This window comes from Pseudorca crassidens, chromosome 11 (assembly GCF_039906515.1).
Source record: "Pseudorca crassidens isolate mPseCra1 chromosome 11, mPseCra1.hap1, whole genome shotgun sequence".
Lineage (NCBI taxonomy): Eukaryota > Metazoa > Chordata > Mammalia > Artiodactyla > Delphinidae > Pseudorca > Pseudorca crassidens.
The window spans coordinates 1,469,985-1,485,259 of record NC_090306.1 but is presented as its reverse complement, the minus strand read 5'-3'; the positions used below and the strand labels follow the sequence as shown (position 1 = coordinate 1,485,259).

The 15,275-nt window shown below is 59.2% G+C and overlaps 1 protein-coding gene across 21 annotated transcripts in view; it reads left to right on the top strand.

The window, feature by feature from the left end:
• The window catches only part of CACNA1C (calcium voltage-gated channel subunit alpha1 C), a 469,600-nt gene that overhangs the window by 42,868 nt on the left and 411,457 nt on the right, over nt 1-15,275 (top strand). For all 21 annotated transcript variants that reach the window (XM_067755986.1, XM_067755977.1, XM_067755985.1 and 18 more), the window contains exons 2-3: nt 6,485-6,806; nt 10,334-10,439. In XM_067755986.1, the coding sequence (XP_067612087.1) occupies nt 6,523-6,806; nt 10,334-10,439 (390 nt within the window). In that variant the 5' untranslated portion in view covers nt 6,485-6,522. The remainder of the gene's footprint in view (nt 1-6,484; nt 6,807-10,333; nt 10,440-15,275) is intronic.

The window sequence follows — 15,275 nt, the reverse complement described above, 5'->3', positions numbered from 1 at the left end:
TTGACCTGGCTGACCTCACAGCCGCGTCATTCTGGCCACGGGGAGGTTGGAAAGTGTGTCCAGCCTCTGCGGGACAGGAGCGCGCAGAGGAGGAGGGGGGATGGCTTCTGAGTTAGTCGGTCCGGCAGTCCGCCCGGGGCTGAGCGGGACCCCAGCCTTCCCTGGGGGAGCACACCCGGCTGCGATGGCCCGGGCCTCAGCTGTCGTCTGAGCCCAGACGGCATCCTCCCCGTGTGAGCGCCCGACGGCGTCCTCCCCGTGTGAGCGCCCGACAGCGTCCTCCCCGTGTGAGCGCCCGGCTATCTCAGTAAACGCGCTAGATGGAGAAGATTAATGGCCTCCGGCTGGCTGCTCGTTTGGCCTTTCATGGGCAGAGAAAGCTCGCTTTCTGTTTCAGGTTGGCTGCTTCGCTCTTAAAGGGAACGGAGGCCCTGGTCACTGCGGGCATCTGCAAAGCCCTCAGGACGCACCCGGCCCGAGAGAAAGCATGTCCTTGGTGCTACACCATTGCTTCTCGTCTCCATAAATGAGCCGAGGTTGTGCTGTGTGCACAAAGCCTGGCCGCTGGGAGACACTCCCTCTGTGCACGGCTGCATGTACTGAGGCCAAAGGGGGAGGTCGTGCCCACGAAGCCGGCCTGTAGCCCTGAACCCCTTACACACACATGGCTAACCGGGGGTCCCTTTCTCGTGCCAGGCGGTTGGGCTTCTCTACTGAGGGATAATGTGGAAGGGAGATGAGGAGGGTCACGCTGGCTGCCGGGGTTGGAGGTCTGCCCGTTTACACCGTGGGGTCGGGAGGGGATTTGCGAAGGAATTCCCAAGCAGGGAGCAGGGGGAACCGCATGCTGAGTACATGCAAAGGTCCTGGGGCAGACAAGGACTGAGCTTGTCTGAGTGAAACGGGGCCAGAACGTCAGGCATGCCTGGACCAGGCTGAGAGAGAGGAAGTTCTGAGAAGCAGGCAGGGCCGCCCCTGCAGGCTCACAGCCCGTGGCAGAGTCTGGACTGCGAAGAGATTTGACTGGGAGGACGACAGGGCCTGATTCATAACCTGTGTTTCTGAAAGGTCACTCTGGCTGCTGCATGGAGACTGGACTGGGGACGGGCAGGAGAAGTGGGGGAAATGGCAGGGCTTCTGCAGCATCTGGGGCAAGACACGGGTGGTGGCCTGGACCAGGCCAGCGGCACCGGAGATAGACATCGTTTCTCACAGCCTCTTCGCCGGAGTGCTCCCTGGAGGTCACAGCAGAGAGGTCAGCAGGGAGCCTGGGAAAGCTCGTCCTCTCGGGCGCCGATGGGCTGATCCCGCGCTTTCCCAGGTCACCCTCGCTGTGACGTCGTCGTCATGAGCCTTAGCAAGCAGATGCTGGGCCTCTTCTGGGACGTGGCCCTGGGGCAGGTGCGTGGATGGACGCAGATTAAAGAAAGTCGCTCGATTTCATCCCTGAGCAGCTCCAGGTCCCAGCACCACGCCTCCCTTGCAGGGCCCCGGGGAGCCCATCTCCCGGCTTGGGCCCTGGCAGAGTAGCCCGTGCCAAGGCCGACCGGGGCCTCGTCCTGGCTCCTTGGAGCGACAGCCCATGTGTGCGGCCTGGGGAGCTGCCCCGGGGGGCGGAGCCGGTTCACGAGTGGGAGTCAACCTGCTCCCACACAAGGAAGGCGTCCGCAGTGGCGCCCACCTGTGGGCGCGGCCTGGTCCGCGGTGGCGCCCACCTGTGTGCGGCCTGGTCCGCGGTGGCGCCCACCTGTGCGCGGCCTGGTCCGCGGTGGCGCCCACCTGTGTGTGCGGCCTGGTCTGCGGTGGCGCCCACCTGTGCGCGCGGCCTGGTCTGCTGAGCCGCCGCCCTGGGCTCCTGCAGATCGTCCAGGAAGGCAGAGCCAGAGCAGACTTAGACGGTGGCATCGTTTCAGCTGGCAGCCAGAGGACCGAGCTCTGAATCAGCTTTATAATTTGAAAATTGGTCTCTTTGCGTCGGGTGCTTATTTCCTGCTAACCGAAGCCGTCAGAGACACAGAGCTGCTTCCCTTCCTCCCTAGCTCTGCTCCGGCTCCGCCAGCGCGGGGCCTGCCATTCCTGGATCACTGTGTCCTCTTGTCAGGGGGGTCCTAGGGGTCCTGAGAGCCTCATGCCTGGGTGGGAGTCGTCCCAGGGCGTGGGGGACAGTCACTTGTGATAGGAGAGGCTGAGCTGGGCCTTGAGGTACGGCCTGGATGGAGGCCAGCCCGAGGGGCCACACCTGTCTCGCGTGTGTGTGTGTGTGTGTGTGTGTGTGTGTGTGTGTGTGTGTGCGCGCACTGTGCCCTTCGTTATGTCACAGGCTGCAGCAGTGCTTGGGCTGCCAGGACCGAAATACTGAAGGTTGTTTTCTTGCCCTCTGGCTGGGGAGAGGTTGACATTCCACTTTTCCCCACGGGGTTATCCGTATGTGCTTCTCCAGATGGACCTCTCCCGAGAGGTCCCACTGCTCTGGGAACGGCTCACAGTGTAAATAAGGTCATCGCCCAAGGCTCGGGTGGCCCTGAAGTTGGCCCCCCACTGCTCTGGGAATGGCTCACAGCATAAATAAGGTCATCGCCCAGGGCTCGGGTGGCCCTGAAGTTGGCCCCCCCCCCCGGCCAGGCTTTCCTGGTCTCGCTGCCTCGGGGCCCCGGGATGCACCCAGCCCGGCCTTGGCGCTGATGACGTCAGCTCTTGTCTGCCGCTTCCCACCTTCGTCTCGCACTTCGTCCAGCGTTCCGGGAGCGCCGGGCTGTGGCCGCCAGGGTCTGCGGGAGGGGTGGTGTCGAGGCCTCGTGTCAGGAGAGAACCGCGGAGACCCGGACAGTCCAGCAGGGTGGAGCCAGGACCGCTTTCCCGGACGTGAGGGAAGAGGACGGCCGGCCCAGGAGCTCCAGCAGAGGCTGTTCAGCATGGTCATGGCCAGACCGGGGGTCTAGGAAGGAAGGTGGTTTCCCACAGACCAAACGGGCAAGCTAAGGGTCGCAGCCCTCGCCAGTGAAGCCGGTGAGACACGCGATCCGGCCACGCCGGACCGGCTCGGTCCAGGGCAGCACGTCTGTCCATCCGCCTCCATCCCGGAGGCCCTGGGGCGGGTGGTGTGGTGGGCGCTGCCCCGTGAAGATCGCCTCCGACACGGAGGGTGTTCTTGGGGTCAGAAGTGCAGCCCCTTCACCCTCAGGCCGTGAACCCCAGGAGGAGCTCGTCCTCCAGCGAGTACGGCGCCCTCGCCCTCGTGTGTGGTGGGAACACTCACCTGGCTGGCTGTCACGGCGCCGCTCGTGCTGCAGGCGCCTGGAGGCTTTGCGTCCCTTCCTTGGGGCTCCCATACGAAAGGCGAAGGCCCAGCCTCACGGGGTCCCGCTTGCTTTAGGCTTCAGACACACACAGGGAGGACGGCGGCAGGTGCGTGACAGATGAGACCCCCGGTGGGAAGGGTTGGGTCCTCCGGCTCCCGACGTCCTAGATGGTGACATGGAGCTGGTGTCAGGTCGGGGCCAGGCAGTGAACTGAGGACGAGGCCCAGCAGTGGCGGTGGGGCTCCAGTGCCACGGGGACCACATGGCGACGGTGCCGGAGGCGGCTGTCAGCGGACAGGGAAGTGGCAGCAGCTGGTACCTAAGTGGACCCGAAGTGCTCATCTTGGGGTCCTGCGGGGTGGGAAGCGCACACCTGTGATGCCGTCCCCCTCCCTCTCGTGCCCCCGGCAGACATCACGAATCTGTCACCTTTCTCTCGTGCTCAGAAAAGTCCCAGAATCCTTGAGGTACAGCGTTTTGGTGGTCACGTCGGTCAGTTGGCATAAAACTGGAAACTTACTGTGTGTCACTGGTGTGACGATGGAAGGGACATAGACTTTGGAAGCTGGGAGGAATGACAGCCCAGGCAGGTACGAGCAAGCGTATTCGTTCTCTTTTGGTTGCAAGGGACAGAAATCCAGTTCAAACTAGCTTAAGCAAAGTTACCTAAGGCATAAAACTGGAAAGCTCAGGGTGAGGCGGGCATCAGGTGTGGCTGGATGCAGGTGCCCAGTGGTTTCCAGAGCCTGTTTCTAGGGTGGAGTGTGTCTGGGTTCTGAGGCTAAGCTGAGTCATGTGCTCATCTCTGCACTGGCCCCCGTCGTGGACAGGGCCGGCGGTGGGGCTGAGGGGGTCACACCGGCAGCAAAAGTTGCCTTGAAGGTCTAACCTAGAAGGACGAGCCCAGGATGTGCGCTGGGGGGAGGGGGCTGGGCGAGGACCCAGCCCGTGGCAGGGAGGAGAGAGAAGGGCCCCACGGGGCAGTGTGTCCCGGGCCAGCAGCTTCCCTGGAGGAGCCTTGTGCACATGAAGCAGAGAAGAGGGTCATCCTGGGGTGGAGGGGCTTGCAGGTGACATTCGTGCCGCTGGTTGGGCTCCAGCCACAGTCTCCCAGGCGACTGAAGTGGCCTCCAGATGCCAGGCTCTCTGCCCACAGTAATCACCCCACTCTCTGTGGCATCTCCTGACCCTGGGGCACCTGCCCAGCCGGCCAGTCTCAAGGTCATGTGTCTGATCTGGGGCCCAGGCTGAGCTGGTCCCTTGGTAAGCCTTGTAGGATTCTGGGGTGAGATGCCCCCCGAGCTGACGGGAGAGAACCCACCAGACACGCGCCGTGTCATAGGGACAGTCTTGGAGGCTTCTGTTGCCTTTAGACCAGAGCCATGCAGATGCTTCTGTGCTGGATTTCACTGGTTCCTACCCAGGTTTCCTTCTTTCTGGTCGCCCCCCACTACACACAGCGCCCTTTGCCAGGTACCAAACGCTGCGTAATGAGTCACCGAAGACAAGTGGCTTTCTGCAGCAAACACCGTGCTGTCTCCCAGTTTCTGCGGGTTGGGAGTTCAGGAAGGTCTCGCTGGGCTGTTCTGGCTTGGGGTGTTGTCGTGGGGTTGCAGTCAGGCGGTGGCTGGAGCAGCTGGGGGCTGGCTGGGATGCCCACCCCCCAACCCCACGTTGACTGGCTGGGCTTCCTCACAGCATGGCGGCCCAGGGCTGGTGTTACGAGTTCTCGACCTAGCCTTGGAAGTAATCCCTGCTGTCACCTCTGCTGAACTTTACCAGTCAAAACGGTCACGAGAGGCCAACCCTTTGTCAGGAGGAGGGCGGGTAGATCCTATTTCTCAATGGGAGCATGTCAGAGGAGCTCCTGATTCAGAACCATCACAGCCCCCCACCCTCCTATCCAACAACTCCCATCGCCACATGGCTTTGAGGTACCTGGATGTGACCTTGCTTGGGTCCATCCCCTTCATGTATCAGACTTACTTTTATCTTTTGGAACTTAGGTGCAGAGATTTGAGTGAATTATACCCTTCAATTCATTGTACGTTTGTCAGCATTGATTCATGCAGTGGCTCTCAGTCATTCATTCATTCTTCTTTTCTGTCCCCACGCGCCTATTCTCATTTTCCGCCTCACCTTCCGTAAACAGCCATTCTCTTCTACTTTATTTGTATGTGTTCTTACAAGGCTGTATTTTAATTGACGTGTGTTGCATTGCGTATTTGTCTTTTTCTACATCCTCCACTCACTGTTTCTGAGGTCCGTAAAGGTTGTAATGCAATACATCTCGTGTCTTGTTCACCTAACACGAGGGGTGTGATGTGTCCAAGGTCACACAGCTGACCTAGACTGAACGAGCACCAGAGCAGATTCCCAGCGTCACACACTGATGTTTCCATGTGCCACCTCCCTGGCTCCTGCAGTGGTTTGAAATAGGACATTTTTTTTTTAATAGATCTCTATTGGAGTAAAATTGCTTCACAATACTGTGCTAGTTTCTGTTGCACAGCAAAGTGAATCAGCCATACGCATGCATATGTCCCCATATTCCCTCCCTCTTGCGTCTCCCTCCCACCCTGCCTACCCCACCCCTCTAGGTGGTCACAAAGCACCGAGCTGATCTCCCTGTGCTCTGCGGCTGCTTCCCACCAGCTAGCTATTTTACATTTGGTAGTGTATATATGTCCATGCCAGTCTCTCACTTGGTTCCAGCTTCCCCTTCCCACCCCGTGCCCTCAAGTCCATTCTCTATGTCTACCTCTTTATTCCTGCCCTGCAGCTAGGTTCATCAGTACCTTTTCTTTTAGATTCCATGTATATGTGTTAGCATACAGTATTTGTTTTTCTCTTTCTGACTTACTTCACTCTGTATGACAGACTCTAGGTCCATCCACCTCACTACAAATAACTCAATTTCGTTTCTTTTTATGGCTGAGTAATATTGCATTGTGTATATGTGACACATCTTCTTTATCCATTCATCTGTCGATGGACATTTAGGTTGCTTCCATGTCCTGGCTGTTGTACATAGTGCTGCAGTGAACATGGTGGTCCATGTCTCTTTTTGAATTGTGGTGGAAATGAGACTTCAAAAAAAAAAGTTGTGAGCCTGCGATCCAGAGCACATCACAAGCTCTCCTGTTTTCCCCCCAGTGACCGCTGTCCCCTGTTCTCTCCTGCAGGTCCCAGCTATGGGAGCCCGCGCCCGGCTCACGCCAACATGAATGCCAACGCGGCCGCGGGGCTGGCACCTGAGCACATCCCCACACCGGGGGCCGCCCTGTCCTGGCAGGCAGCCATTGACGCGGCCCGGCAGGCCAAGCTGATGGGCAGCGCTGGCAACGCCACCATCTCCACGGTCAGCTCCACGCAGCGGAAGCGGCAGCAGTACGGGAAGCCCAAGAAACAGGGCAGCACGATGGCCACGCGCCCGCCCCGTGCCCTGCTCTGCCTGACCCTCAAGAACCCCATCCGGAGGGCGTGCATCAGCATCGTGGAGTGGAAGTATCCTTTGTGCTCGGGGCCAGCAGACGGTCTCAGACCTGCTGCACCTGTCACCAGGGCGCTGTCGGAATGCAGAGTTCTAGGCCCTACCCAGCTTCGAGGCAGAGTCTCTGGGGATGGGGCCCAGGAATCTGCTTGTATAACCAGCTCCCTGGGGGTTGTTTTTGTATATAATAAGCAGCATTTGAGAAAACAAGCCTAAGGGGTAGGAAGTATCCCCCCTCCGGGCTGAGCCTGCCCAGGACCCACTGATGGTGGGGTTGACAGCGTTGCACCCCAGACCCCCCTCCTCCTCCCGAGCTGTGGGACTGACGCAGATGCGGGACCTCCTGCTCGAGGCTGCAGGACCCGGGAGAGGCGGGAGGGTCGGTGCTCGGGCGTGGCTCAGTGTTTCTCAGCCTTGGGGCACATCAGCGTCACCTGGGGAGCTGGGACAAAGCACAGGTGTCTGAGCTCCGCCCAGGCCTGGCTAAGCTCTCCAGGTGCAGCTGAAGTGGAGAGCGCTGCCCTGAGGGTGTAACGCAGACCCCCTGTCCGAGGAACCCGGTGAGCAAGGCCTGCAGGGGAAGTGGCTTGGAAGGGCGGCTCTCAGGGTGCAAGTACCGGCCCCTTCCCGCCCGGGAATCGTGGGGAGGGGGATGGAAAGGCTCCCAGCTGTCAGTGGGTGCGCCCTGACTTCCCCGTGATGACGCAGTGCCCGTAGGTCACACGGGCCGGACTAGGGCCTGGGACTTAGTGCCGGGTGTCTTTCTAGTAAGAATCCACTTGGGCAGGGCTGCCACGTCTCCGGGGTTCAGGATGGAGGGCTGGGTTTCAGTTATGACTTTGCATGGAAAGATTTAGAGGTCTTGGGGATGGATGAAAGGTAGAAGGAGATGTTAGTTTTGTCAGTGCCTGAGCCCTTCAGTCCAAGGGCCCTTGAGAGGAGGCGCCCGAGCCCAGTGCAGCTGCAGAGCCAGGCAGGGCTCCCAAGGCCGAGGCGTCCGCTTTCCGGGTGACCGGGTGAGAGGCTGGGCTTGGGCGGCCCCGCTGGGCTGCTGTCACAGACGCTCAGTCAGGGCCGAGGGGCCAGGGGGCGGGGGGCCTGGGGGAGCTGAACTCGCCCACACCACGCCGCTGGCAACCGGCGGAGCTGGGGTTCAGATCCAGTGCCCCGAATCCAAATCCACGGTCCACGTGGCCTGCTCCCCGTGAGCCCAGAGTGTAGAAGGGAACGCACTGGAGGACGTCTAGAGGATGCCACCCAGCCCGGCTGGGACACACGGGGACCCGACCTGGGCCTGAACAGCCAGCCCACAGTGGGCTTGTCCACGTTGCAGAGTCTCTTTCGTGCCTGAGTGGTTTCTTCGCACCTTCTCTTCCCCAGCAGTAGCCCCGAAATTTACCATAAGGTGATGGATGGAGAGCCTGAAATTGGGGGTGAGCAGCAGAGCCGGAGACACCCTGGGCTTAGCCATCACCAGCCTGGGAGGGTGACAGGCTGACTTTGAGGTCTGGCTCAGTTGAGCTGAGGTGCTCTTGCCCGGGGGCGGGGGGACCACAGGGGCCAGGTGATGCGAACGAAGCTGCCGGCCTGGGGCTGAGTGTCGCTTTGCCGAGCAGGTGGGGACAGGGTGGGAGGGAGGAGGCCATGTGGGAGGAGGTCTAAAAGAACCAGCTTCCTAAAAATGCTTAGGGTGACTTCCGAGTGGATCAGCATAGAATGTTCCTGACGGACTCAGACTCCGCAGCCAGACTCTCTGGTCTGACCCCATCCTACCCCAAGCCATGTGACTCTGGGCAAGTTGACATCTCACCTTCTGTGCCTCGGCTTCCCTGTGTAGAAGCGGGGTGATAACTGTCCGCCCCTCCGGAGTGTGGGTCGTGTGGTCAGAGCAGGGCCTGGCCCGGGGCGAGCTCTCGGTCAGCGTCAGCTCCTGGCCTTCCTCCCGGCCAGCATCCCATCTTCACCACGCGTCCTCGGCCAGCTCCAGGGGCAGCACGGCCTGTTGGAAAAGTTGAGTCAGAAGCTCTGGTTCGGACCTGGCTCTGCTGTTGGCCAGCTCGGGTCTGAGAGAGGTGGTTTTATTTTCTGTGTCTGTCCAGCTGGGGGGCTGGGCAGTGCACTGCAGGCCATCTTCTGGACACCAAGGCGCACGCAGACAACGGCAGTGTCTGTGGGGCACGCTGGGTGAGTGGACCCCTAGCTCTGCCCTTGGGGCCGAGGGGACCTGTAGCCGGGAGGCCCTGGACTGGAGAATCACTGCTTCCTTCCAGGCCCCGAGCTGCCCTGATGACACAGGTCTGGGGCCGTCCGTGGCAGAGGAGTGGACGGTGGACTCGGTGGGCACAGGTCTGGGTTCTGGTCCTGGCTGGTCAGTGCCTGATGTGGGTCTCGGGAACGTTCCTCAGGCTTTCTGGGCCTCAGGAGTTTGGACCAGACCATCTCCAAGACTTTTCCTGCTTCAGGATTCGTTAGCTTTGTGCGTGCAGGTTTCCCTGGAGATGGAGGTGGTCCCTGTCTCCAGGAATGGCCATCCTCCTTCTCTACCTCCTCCTGTGAGGCTCCACAGACTAGGTTGGAAACTTGGCCGTGTTGGGAGGTGGGGAGATGGGGCTGGAAGAGCACGAACCGGGCCCTTCCTCTGAAGCCCCCTTCTCTGGCCTTCGATTGAGGGTGCAGGGTGGAAGGGCTGTTAGCACAGTTGCTCATTTTTCTCTCGAGAATATGTCTGCCCTGATATTTTGGTGCAGAAAATCCGGGCACAAGGACCTCCCTGATTGCTTGCGGGGGGTGGGGGGTGGACCTTGGCTTATCCCCTCCAGCGCCCTGCACAACCTGCGGGCAAGTCAGGAGGCCCTGGGACACAGGCCACCTCATCACAGGCAGGGCCTCCGCAGACTGAAGAGGCTCTGGGCCCCTGCATGGAGCTGCCGTCCCCTGCGTGCACGGCACACGCTGCTGTGCTCCTGGGCGTCCAGAGCCCCTGGCCACCTTCCGGCTCTTTGCAAGCAGAGAATAAGGAGCAAGAAAAAACAGACTCGAAATTTAAAGTTAAAAGATCGAAAATCCTATCTCCAGCTGTCACTGAAACGTCTTCAAGTCGAGTCTCTGCCTTGAATCCCAGGCCCCCCCCCCCCCCCCCCCCCCCCCGCCAAGCTCTGTCGGGCCCCGGTGTGGGCCGCTGGGGGTGGCGAGCCCTGGCTGGAGCAGGCCTCAATCTTCCAAAGCAACCCTGAGCACACATGAGGGAGAATGAAGCCCAGGGCAAATCTAAATAAATAAAAGAAGGGAAAAAAGTTTTAGAAACCTGTTTACTCTGGCACGCGCCTGGCCTCCACTGCGTTTGACATATTAGGGAACATTTTGGCGGGGCCCATTAGAAGCACTTAACAAGGCATATGTTTCTTTTCAGAATACAAGGGGCTTGGAATGTATTGTTTAAACAAGATTCGACGCATCTTTGATTCCGTTTTGAAACATCTATCTGCGTATGTTTGTCTCACTGGTGCTTCCGTGGCATTAACTTCCTTAACTCCCTTCCCAGGCCATTTGAAATCATTATTTTACTGACTATTTTTGCCAACTGTGTGGCCTTAGCGATCTACATTCCCTTCCCAGAGGACGACTCGAACGCCACCAACTCCAACCTGGTAAGTGCGCTGTTGCGTCTGCATTTCCGAGTCCGCGGAGGCCTGAGCCTGGATCGCGCGGATTCAAGCTGGAACGTGTTTGAGGGTCCAAAGCCAGCCGGGCTGGGATCCCGAGGGCTCTAGCTCTATTCAAATGGGCACCTGTCTTGTGTCAGCCTGTCTTGACAGATACTGTTGCAGTCAGGCGGTTGTGAGCAGGGCGCACGTGAGTGTGAGCTCTGGGGGTGCGCAGCACACCTGCAGCCTTGAAGGGCAGGTGTTTGCGGGGGCGAGTGTGCCTTGTGGATCCTCCGTCGTGTTTGTTTCCAGGGCCTTCGTTCCGCTGGTGACGTTTGCTCAGGTGACATGTGGGATCGGTGCGCGAGAAGTCATTTCTAGGAAGCTTTTAGGAAAGTTTGCTTTTGCAGCCAAGATGTACTGTTTAGTTAGAAAGGTTTTCTGTTCTTGGGAAAGGCAGCTTTCCATCTGGTTGGTGGGGAGGCCGGCGCTGGCAGTGTTGGGTTAGAATGTGTCCATGGAAAAAGTGTGGAGGGTGTTTACTTTGGGCTAAGCGTGAAGTCATCACAAAGGCCTTTGCGCCGTCTGGGCATGGGAGGAGAGCCTTGGAATGCAGCTGGCAGAGCCGGACGCCCCAGGGTGCCTCGGCTGCAGGCTCGGGGGGAAGTCCTGCCCCTCTCCTCTCCCCTGCCAGGGCACCAAAGCTTCTCACGTGACCCCCCAAAAGCGCATCTTCCGCCGTCATTGGCTGCTTCCTCTGGTGACACGGGACTGTCTGGTGATAGCTTCTGGAAGAAGCAGGAGGGAACCGGGCCTCCTTCTGCTGTCGCCGGCTTCTTGTGATGTCACGGGAGAGTCAGTTCTTCTGCTTTTTAGCCTTTGACATTTCTTTTTGGCCCCGTCAGGCAGTCCGTCCGATGCCCGTTTAGACTTCACGGCCGTCGCCCGGTTGTCACAGTGAGCCTGGGTTGCACGTGGGGTCAGGCTCCGGAGCCGGCCCTCAGGCCTAGCGATGACACGGCAACCAGAGCACCGGCCCAATCCACGCGGCCTGCTGAGGCGTGACCTTGTCTCTTAACAGGCAGGACATCTCTGCTGTGTCAAAAGAAATACAAGAGGGGTGTCCCAGAGGGCCCCTGGCAAAGCAGGAGCCTCTTCCAGTGGTGCTACTTCTGCTCCGAGTGTCGCCTCCCCCCCCTCCCACCCGTCCTCCCCAGAACCCTGTGGCTGTGCACTTAGAGAAACAATCCGGGGCGTTTGGAAGCCAGTGACGCTTTGGGTCAGCTCTGGGCCAAGGCACTGAGGCGGGGGCTGTCATCTTAGCCCCAGAGACGGCCCCTCACCTCGAGTCCGGGAGGATGAGAAGGGCCACCAGGGGCTATACAGGTGGGCGTGCTGGGTGACCGAGGGCCGCTGGTCCCACCCCTCCGGGCTGGAGAGCAGGGTGTCCCTGGACGCCCTCCGGGCTGGAGGCGAGGGGCCGTGGTCTTTAAAACACTCCACAGAGTGATGGATGAGTTCTGAAACTAGGCGGGGGTGATGTTGCACAACTCTGGACTTTTACTGAAGATCGCAGGTCATACGCTCACAGCGGGCGGGTTTCCTGGTGTGTAAACTGTACCAGTAAAGCTGTGCTGAATGAAGGGTACAGTACCGGCAGCACTGGCCCAGGCCTGTCCAGGCCGCCCCGCTGGTCGCGCTAACGCCTTCCCCAACGAGGGCGAGGCCACACCGTGCAGGGCGGGCAGTGGGGGGCAGTCAGGACTCGGGGGACCTCATACTAGGAATGCGGGCCGCACAGGAGAGCATGGGGGCTTGAAGGGGGTTCCAGTTGCCGCCTCTCTCAAGCCACGGGTTGGGCGGTAACAGTAAATTAAGGAAGCATGCTCAGAAGATGGAGGGTTTCCTCCATCCTAAACACACACAGACACACACACACACCTACACACACATAGACACAGACACAGAGACACATACATGTACACAGACACACACACATACCTACACACACATGTACACAGACACATACAGGCACGCACATATACACAGAAACAGAGACACACATATATGTACACAGACACAGACACAGAGACACACACATACATACACATATACACAGACACAGAGACACACATACATGTACACAGACACATACAGGCACGCACATATACACAGAAACAGACACACATATATGTACAAAGACACATACACATATACACAGACACAGAGACACACATATACGTACACAGACACACACACACAGACACAGACACACACATAGACACAGAAACACACGTGTGTACACAGACACACATATACACAGAGACACATACACACATGTACACAGACACATACACACATAGACACATACAGACACACACACGACACACACATATATACACAGATACAGACACACAGGCACACACAGACACAGAGACACACACATGTACACAGACACACACATAGACACAGACACGCACACAAAAACATACACGGCCACACCCACAGATACACATATACAGACACACAGATGCACTTGCCTATTCTGCCAGCTCGCCCCTGAACCTCCTCTGGGGGATGCATGTGTACATGCACGTATAATATTTTAACTTTAATCTTTCTGAGGAAGGGTCTGCGTTGCCTCTGCTGGGTCCTTTCTGCCCTCCCCTCGGCACCCTGCTCCCCTTCCCTGGGCTTGTGGCTTCGTCCTGGGGCCTCTCTAGGGCCACCGTGTTATGGGGCCGAGGGGACAGACTGCCCTTGGCGTGGTGCATCCAATGGCCGTGCCCCTTCCTTCCAGGAGGGCCTTGGACTTGGGTCGTGCAGGCAGCATGTACCCCAGCACGTGAGGTCCCCGGGTACAGGCCTCCCTGGTGGCTCCTGGAGCTGTGGGTTTGGGGACGCCCTGAAGATCTCAGGGCCCTTCTCGAGGGTGCCCCTGGTCTCACTGGTTCTTGTTTCCTCGGTGACACCCCTGTGTCTCGTCTTGGGATCTTCGGAACAGCCCCACCCAGAAGACTCTCTGGGGTCTTCCAGACTTGACTGTGCCCTGACCTTCGCCCCTGGACCTCAGGAGCCAGTCCAACTCCCGTTCTGTGCATGCCACGAAGTCGTAGCTTCCCTGGAACACGGCGGGCCACCGACCGGACGGCCAAGGGTGTTAGAAACCCCCTCACACAGACAGCCAGGCAACACCCACGTTGGCTGACGGGCCAGGACCAACCGACACAAGCGTCGTGATCTGGACCCGCCCCTTCCTCCTCCTCATGGCGGCGTTTTCTGTGGTCAGAGGCCCCTTTGCAAAACTTTCACCAGAACTGTGGCTTTGGGACAGAGCTATTATTTAGTCTCCTGCTGCCTCTCTTCCCATTTCCCCTGTGCCTTCTAGCTTCTTTTCCTGCGTCTAGGGGAACTTTGTACCAGGGTTCTGTCCTCCCCGTCTCAGTTTCTGCTCTCTCCCTCGGTGAGCTCAACTACTCCTACAGCTTTTCAGTCACTTTCTATGTAAATCGTTCCCAGACTTATGGCTCCAGCTCCAAGCTGTTCCCAAAGGCGTGGGTCAGCATCTCCTACATGAGCGAGGCCCGTGGACCGGCGACTCCTGACCCCGCCTGGTTATTATAAAAGCCTGGAGAGCTTGAAATACACCGACTGCAGCGTTTTGGAAGATCTGACTCAGATTTGGTAGTTCTGCGGCCCGGCCCAGGAATATGCATTTTAAAATCCCTTGTGGTGGGGGTGATGGGGGTCACGAGGCACCATCAGCCAGGAGAAGGACTTCAGGGGAAAGGTCACACTCAAGGGGCAGGGAATGAGGGGGACAGTTTGCGGTTACGTGAGGAGCCCGTGGAAGATGCAGGAGGAGACATTGGACAGGACAGGTGCGGGTCAGGACTCCCGGAGACAGTTCGCGCTGGAGGGAGGGGGAGGGGGGATGGGCAGAAGGAGTCCCGGGCCTGGCTCTGCACCTGCGGCAGGTGCAGAGGGAGAGGCGGGGCCTGTGCGGGGTGGGTGGACGGGGAGGGGCGAGAGTGGGAGAGAAACTGAGGAGACAGAGTCTTTGAAGGTCAAGGAGCAGAGCTCTAAACACATGGGGGCGGGGCTGGGCGGTGGTTCATCCTTGCCTTTCTGGCAGCTCAAGGCCGGCTGTGCAGAGAGCGGGCTCCGGGCTCTGGGTGGAGGAGGGGCCGCCAGTCCTGTCTGCAGCCCCGGGGGCCCTGAAGCAGGGGGTGCAGGCGGCTCTTTGTTGAGCTTTGAGGACTGAGACACTCCTGCCAAAATGTTCTTGTCGTGCCAGAACGCGGCCCCCGAATCCCGTAAGGGCCCCTGCAGTGAGGCTTGAGGGTTCTCCCGTGACTCTCATAGCTTTTTTAAAACAAGAAACTGCGGTTCCAGCGTCCTGCTCTGAGGAGGGGACGATGCTGCACCTACAGCAGAGGCCCTAGGACCTCAGTGCCTCCGGATCACCTGGGTGGGGGCTACAATGCAGAGTCCCAGGCCCCACCTGTGGAGCCCAGGCTGGGAGCCCAGCGGGGTGGGCGCCCAGGAGTCGGTGTGTTTAATACGCTCCCCCTTGCCGGGGATCGCAGGCTGCTCTTGGGGAAAAACGACCAGCACGTTGGCTGTCCTGTGAGTGGGTCCCTGTCAGTCCTCTCCCCTGGCTCTCTCTAGATCCAGACAGAGAGAGGGAACACATCGGCTCCCCAGAGGTTTCCCCTCCGTGGGGTTCGGGAATAATCTGTTTAGCAAAGACACTCGCAGTCAAGGAGGAGAAGGTCCCCTCGTACCCCACGGGCCACGGCCGCCTCCCGGTCCCCTCGTACCCCACGGGGCCACGGC